This window comes from Rhyacophila brunnea, unplaced genomic scaffold, assembly GCF_057557595.1.
Source record: "Rhyacophila brunnea isolate RB1 unplaced genomic scaffold, BYU_Rbru_1.0 scaffold_13, whole genome shotgun sequence".
Lineage (NCBI taxonomy): Eukaryota > Metazoa > Arthropoda > Insecta > Trichoptera > Rhyacophilidae > Rhyacophila > Rhyacophila brunnea.
Window position 1 is genome coordinate 32457188 of NW_028232785.1, and position 7814 is coordinate 32465001.

Genomic DNA, 7814 nt, shown 5'->3' on the forward strand with positions numbered 1-7814 from the left:
TACTAACAAACCCGTTAAGCTACAATGAGCTAAATCTCTAAAGAGCAATTTTGCGAGAAAATGCAATTATAGGTTGCGCGAATCGACAATATTTTTTATAGGTAGATTTGGTAAATTTGTCAACATGATTCTATTCGTGTTGCTTTGCTAGACTAAACCAATCATTAATGTCATTAGGTCAACGGGTGTCACACATCACACAACGATTTGACAATTAACTCTTTTGTAAGTTCTATCTTAGCAAAAAAACACCTAGCATTTACAACTGTTAAAACAAAATGTATTTTTATTTGCTTTAATATTGTTGAATTAAATATACCAACCATATTCTTTTTGTAGATTTCTTCCCAGCAGTGTTTCACAAATTATAATCCATTGGACGTAGCTAGAAAGGATACAATTGACAATAACCTGACCTATAACAACATAACAAATTCAACCAATAAAATGGAAAATATGATACAATATTCAGAGATAACTACAGATGTACTAAACGTAAAACAGGAAGTTTCGAAATTATACTTGCCAAAGGTGGTTCGAATTGTGTTGAGAAGAGTTACATATTTTCCACTTAACTTTATTTGCAATAATTGTTATGGAGTGTTTGAATCTGTAAATCATCTAAATAGTCACTACATTTCATGCACGGAGTCTCACCATCCTAAGTTATATAAAACACATAATGGTAAAATACCACATCAGTGTGATGTGTGTTTTAAATTTTTTATGCAAATTGGTAACCTTAAAATACATAAAATGACACACACCGATGAAAAACCATATCAATGCAATGTATGTTTTAAAAAGTTCAGCGCAAATAGTAAACTGAAAAGACATAAAATTATCCATACTGGTGAAAAACCACATCAATGCGATGTTTGTTTAAAAAATTTCCAGCGCATTGATCATCTCAAAAAACATAAAATTAAGCATTTTGGTAAACAACCACATCAGTGTGATGTGTGTTTAAAATTTTTTCTGCAATTTGGTAACCTTAAAATACATAAAATGACACACAACGAGGAAAAACCCTATGAATGCGATGTGTGTTTTAAAAAGTTTAACGGAAATAGTAAACTAAAAAGACATAAAATTATGCACACTGGTGAAAAACCACATCAATGCGATGTATGTTTAAAGAATTTCCAGGAGATTGGTTATCTCAAAATACATAAAATGACACACACTGGTGAAAAACCACATCAATGCGATGTTTGTTTAAAGAATTTTAGGCAAATTGGTGATCTCAAAAAACATAAAATGACACATACTGGTGAAAAACCACATCAATGTGATGTATGTTTTAAAAAATTCTCTCGAATTGCCCACCTTAAAAATCATAAATTTACACATGCTGGTAATAAACCTCATCAATGCGATGTGTGTTTTAAAAATTTCAACGCGAATGAACTAAAAATACATAAAATGACACATACTGGTGAAAAACCATATCAATGCGATATGTGTTTTAAAAAAATTGTCTCAAATAGTGATCTCAAAAAACATAAAATGACACACACTGGTGAAAAACCACATCAATGTCATGTATGTTCTAAACAATTCTCTCATATGTCTCATCTTAAAAGGCATATAATGACTCATACTGGTGAAAAACCATATCAATGCGATGTGTGTTCCAAAACTTTTTTCTCAATTAGAGATCTCAAAATACATAAAATGATACATACTGGTGAAAAACCACATCAATGTCATGTATGTTCTCAACAATTCTCTCGAATTTCTCATCTTAAAAGTCATATAATGACTCATACTGGTGAAAAACCACATCAATGCGATGTGTGCCTCAAAAAATTCTCTCGAATTTTTTATCTAAAAGGTCATATAATGACACATACTGGTGAAAAACCACACCAGTGCGATGTGTGTTCTAAAAAATTCTCTCAAATTGCTAATCTCAAAAACCATAAATTGCAATGTGTTTTAAAAAATATTGCAAATTGATTTTCATCACAAATATTCTAATAATCTTAAATACTTACTAGTTCTGGAACAGTATTAGATTTTTATTATATTCGTACTAATTGCAATACTGAAGCGTTAAGCTTGTATGTGGCAATATTTTAATTAGTATTCCTGATATATTATTAGTCACTCAATATTGTAATGATTATGGTTCTTCACCATTTTATTGGTTTTTGATTATTACTGAAAAAATAAAGCGTTTGTCCCAAACTAAACTGAAGATCTTACATGTAAAAATGCTACAGCCAGATTAATAATTTGCAACTAATTATCAACATGTATGGAAGTGTGAAAGAGTGGTGGATGATTTGCTATTTGGTAGGTAAGTAGTAAAAATAAAATTTTAGACTAGTATTATGACATAATGCGGTATGCTATAAGCAAGCAGGCTTCTTTCCATTATATATAAATTTAGGTTTACGTATAAAGATATTTGCACAATTTTGTTTGAGGGTTTTTGGTATCTAGATTATAACTTATTATTACATTAATGGAGTAGAGAATATTCGGTAAATGTACGTGGCGCTAGGGGAAACCTTTATCCAGCAATAGATCGACCCAGGCTATTGATGATGACGATGATATTAATAGAGTGTACTAAGCTAGTTTTACGATTGTTTTAATTAATAAGAATAAAATTATCAAAAAGAGAAAAAAGCCGTTCTGTTTTTAACCCACTTATTTATAAATACTTATGTATGGCAAGGTATCTTTTGGTCCAACCACTATGTAACATTGGCGAAGGATGGAGAAAGGCTGTTAGGATTTCACATAAATATTGAACACTAAAATTTGTCAGTCAACTTTATTTTCATTGAACTAAGAATACAATTTGCAGATTGTGCCGGTTATTTTTAAAAATCAGTTAAACTTTGTCTCAACCTAACCACAACAATGTAGATGTACCGTATGGGCGATCCAACTAAAATATTTAACACTATTTCAGCCATACTCTTTTTATTTTTGTTGAAAAAAGAATATTAAATATTACACATGGCGATTTTCAATCTATAGAACATCGATAATTATGTAAATATAGTTAAATGTCATCATTTTCAATATGTTATAGATTTACGAATATTTTTAGACTGTTATCTACTATGCATAATTTAAAACACCATCTACACGTAGTTATATTAGTTCAATGAACACAAATACGTGATCTTTTTATGTCGGACCTTCACAGCCTACCTCCACTCATTGCCACTGATATGTAACTTAGATTTCTCCAAACTATAGTGCTGACGATGCGAAAGAAAGTTTTTAATGTCAAACAATTTTTCCATTCTGAAGAACTCTCATTTCCCATGATGGTAAAAATAATTGTATCTTTCTTGAGGTAATTCTAATGTGTGCCTTTATACCTTATACATATTTTTTTCATCAATGATATCTCATTATTGGCGAAATGTAGATTTCATAATCTAATGTTATATTGACCAGTCAAATTTTGGATTTGGTTTTTATCTGTAATATGAAAAGCTATATACCTAACCTCCTGTTAGCTTTTATCACTATTTCAGTACCCAGATCTACACTGCCACGTACATCGACCGAAGTTTATGAGTTTGTCAAGCGAATTAGTTGTAGGCCCCTGTGGTTGTTTAGTGCCCGATTGGGGCGGAGCCACAGTATATCAACATGTCACAGCCTGATTTCCAGGTTGTTCAATGTCAATTATTTCAGTAAAATTCTCAGAAGAGCAATTTGAAAGTTCACATTGAAATATTTGCACAACCAATATACATATATATTAAAAACTGTGTTCAGCATATAAAGAATAACTTACTTATTTTCGACAGTATCGACAAATACACTCATGTTTTTTTATTTTGACTAAAGGGTTAAACAGAGTTCTGGAAATAGACTAAAATGGCACTAAAAAGTAATTTTGCTTAAAAATGTGATATAGAATAACCTGGAAATCAGGCAGCATAATTGTTCACTCGTCGACCGACATATTGTTTCATATAACCTACTCTTGTCTGCTTGCGTATCCATTAGTTTAATTTGTGATTTTATTTTATGCCCAACATGCACATTCCATGCCAAGTTGCGCTAATCTTATGGTTTTAAATTTATCTTCCATGTTTAACCCGCATACGTGAACACTGGTAACACACATTAGTAGCAAATATTACGCATTTTTGACGATAATATTATAGGTACATAGGCTGAAATGCAATTTATGCAAGTTTGGCAAGCTCCCAGGCTCTTTAATCATTTCTTAAGTGATATGCCAAACCCCGCCAACTGAACACTGGCGCTATACGCAGATGACACAGCCATCCTTTCCACCAGCCGCTAGACTGACACGGCGAATAGGAACTTAGAAAAGGGCACTCGACAACTAACTGATGATTTCAGTCGCTGGAGACTTAAAGGTAACGCGTAGAAGACGGAGGCGTTTCTTTTCTCACGGAGCCTAAAATCCTATAAAGGAAAAATTACTGTTTGTGACATCCCCTGTTCATTCAGTAACCCTGTGAAATAAGTCGGGGTATACTTTCACCATAGAATGCACTAAACACCTCACCTATTAAAAACCAGGAAAAAAGCCTTTATGGCGATGGGGGTTCATAGACCCATCGTCAACCGTAGAAAGTGTCTCTCGGAAGAAAACAAAGAGGCACTATTAAGCATGGTTATTAAACCAACCATGCTGTATGCATCCCCAATACTGACACCACCAAATCCTATTTAAAGATGCTGCAAACAATGGAGAACACATGCTTTCGATTCTTCGAATCGTCAACGAACTCAAGCCTCATCATAGCATCAAACACATCAATACAAAACACGATGGAATCGAAATTGCCGAAACCATAAATAAATAATAGACTGACAAAAGGGCTTCATAAGAAACCTACACTATTTACTATTACTTTTATTTTTTAATATATATTATTTACTACTAAATAACTACTGAATAGACCTACCGAATACTGTTAAGCCTTTAAGATCGCTGGTACTAATGAGAAAAGGTGTTGGAAACTCAGAACCTACCTATCCAACTCATTTTCAAAATAAACACAATGGCTCGTGGTGAAAATCCTAATGGATGGTATCTAATACCATTGCCGCCATATCTGTGGATTCTATAGTAATATGTTTTGATTTACGCTCCTTCCTTAAAGTTACCTGTGCTGATGTAACGGTTTTTTTTTTATAAAATAAAGTTAAACTGCTGCAATATACGAAATAGCTACTTAATTAGGTAACAAAAAAGGTCAATGCCAAAGAGATTGCACCGTCCAATATCTTTGGTAAATGCTAGTTTTTTAATCAAGCTCTGGCTAACAGAGGTGCCAACGAAATTAGTTCTTGCGTTTAGCTGTACCTACATGAAAATAGTAGTGGCAGAGACATCATTTTCTATTCTGACAATAAACTGCACTCTTCAGAAAAAGAATGAACCAATTATCATCATAAAATATATCATGCCGTTGGGAACTTGGACATACCGACCGCTGGATTGTAGGTCTTACCGAAACGACGTTGATTCTATGCATTCAACAATTATTAATTGAATAACATATTATAATACAAAATGAGTAATTAATCATACTTCTCATTAAAGTAAATATTGTATTTAGCTTTCTGTCTTGATAAGTTTAAGTTAACTATGAGTTAATGAGTCTTGATTGCTGGCGTTTAAATCTTGACACTGGTTATGTGATCAACCCAGGATATTTTGATGGTATCTTAAAATAGCCACACATAGAAAGCTTTCAGTATTCTTATTTAACGTCTAGGCTTCGACTTCACAGAGCGGAACGTACCGTATCTACATATACTTATTATTGTGATAAATGTAGCATCTGATCTTTGCAATTAGGCATTTTAAATAATAGGTAGGTACAGGGTGATTAGGTAAAACCCTTCTCCATAAAAACGTTCACAATTTCATATCACAAACCTTACCTCAATATAAAACATACCCCTGATAAATGTTTGCAATTCCTATATATATCCCTAATATTTTAAAATAAATAACATTTTGAAAACGATTTCTGCGAGAGGCAATCTTCGGGTACCTGACCTGCGCCCAATGCTATTTTCTTTCCCTAAACCTCGGCCGAGCCAAAGTCGCTTCGATCCCAAGCAACGGTAAATTTTCAAAACCCAAAAATACCTGAGAACATTCGGGAATTTAGCTATACTCTTCAGACTTCTTACGCATCTCCCTCCCACTCTTCACAAGAAAATAATTAGAGATATTTTTTGATCAGTATGAAAAAAACTGCGAAAGCGGTGGTACCACGCAAGAGACTACTGCTCATGCGGCGGATATACCATGCCAACAGAATGCCTAATGATCCTAATAAGGTGGGTCAGTGTTACTCCCGATAATGTACCTAAAAATTAATTATATAATATTCCTATATATGAGTCGTATAGTATCAAAAGTAGAACTGTCGCATATATGTCGAAATTGAACTAAGTATGCCACATTATTCTTCGGATCATAATGTATGACTAGCAATATAATATTCGAATTAAAATCATATCTGTGTGGTATAAAATCGTGAAAGAAAATAGGGCTTGGTATCAAAGTCAGAACTGTTCACGTCTTTGGAAACACAAGTAGAACTGTTCGGTTTCGACCAATCACAGAGTTGCCCTAAGTGACGTCACAATATGCCCGCTCATACATATCGTTCAGTTGTGACTGTTGACATGCCGTGTTTAAAGTTGAGTTTTTTATGGTTTTTTTTTACCAAAACATATAAATACTGATGGCTAGTCCCCTCATGGAGTACCAACCAACACCAGTAATAATAAACAAAGGTCGCAAGAGTAGCAGAAATCCTGAAAAATGACAGGCAAAAATCGAGAAAGTTGGCAGGTCAGTGCGTGTAAAATCCATAGGCGTATCTTCTTCAAATGTTTTGAAAATATTACTTATTAAATATTTTAATTTTATTTTATTTATCCAAGTTTAAACTATTTCAAAAATATAGTGCTAATTCTTTTTCATCCTTGGACGAATGAAACCTCAGTTGAAAATTTTCCTATAAGGATAAACCACTCCTGATTCATTAAATAAAGTGGATTTTAGTACAATTGTTTTTATGAAATTTTATTTATATTATTAAAACTAGATTAAAACAATGTCCCCCCTCTCCACCAACAAGAATAGTTTCTATAATTATTATTTGGATTGTTTTTGTTCAATTTTTGTTTGTGTTCTTAAATCTTTTATTTATTTTCTGTGAATTGCTTATTTCATTCCTTTTTTCTTATCGATGACATATTAAGTTTTCTGAGTCCAAAAAAAATATGAAGCGTTCAAAACGTTAGGGGAATGTTTTAGTCCAGGTAGAGAATTTATATCGATCAAACTACGGGAAACTAAATAATATTATATAAGAAAAATAATAACATTGATACGATTCGTCCATTTAGAGTTGCAAAAAGTTCGCCAAGTGAAAGAAGTTTTTGAATAAATTATTAACTAAGCATTATGGGCCACAATGGTAAACTTTACATAGGTACTCTCCAATTCGATAAAAAAAAACATTTGATGAAAATAACTCCCGGAATAATTTACGAGATTCGGGGGACGTGAACTTAGGTGAAATACAAGATGACATTCTAAATGAACTTATAGTACCTATAGATTTTATTCCGTTATTATTCTTAATACCTAACACATTGGAAAATATGTCCTATTTTCTTTATTATAAAATATGTCATACAATAATATCTCTGTCTCCCTGTATGTTTATGGTTTCATGTTATTTTTTTAATACCCACAATATTTAATCAATTTAAAATTAAAGTACTATAAATTTTATGTAGGTACCTATTAAAATTGAAATCAATAA

The 7814-nt window shown here is 32.4% G+C and overlaps 1 protein-coding gene across 1 annotated transcript; it reads left to right on the forward strand.

Moving 5' to 3' along the window:
* The first annotated feature begins 1028 nt into the window (after positions 1–1028).
* On the forward strand, positions 1029–2602 carry LOC147077308 (uncharacterized). Its single transcript, XM_085941487.1, has one exon. The coding sequence runs from the start codon at positions 1096–1098 to the stop codon at positions 1960–1962; it is 867 nt and encodes a 288-aa protein (XP_085797613.1). The 5' UTR covers positions 1029–1095; the 3' UTR covers positions 1963–2602.
* Positions 2603–7814: the final 5212 nt, after the last annotated feature.

Excerpts from the sequence above, each read along its gene's own strand:
- LOC147077308 (XM_085941487.1), top strand. The coding sequence starts at position 1,096 with ATGCACACTGGTGAAAAACCACATCAATGCGATGTATGTTTAAAGAAT.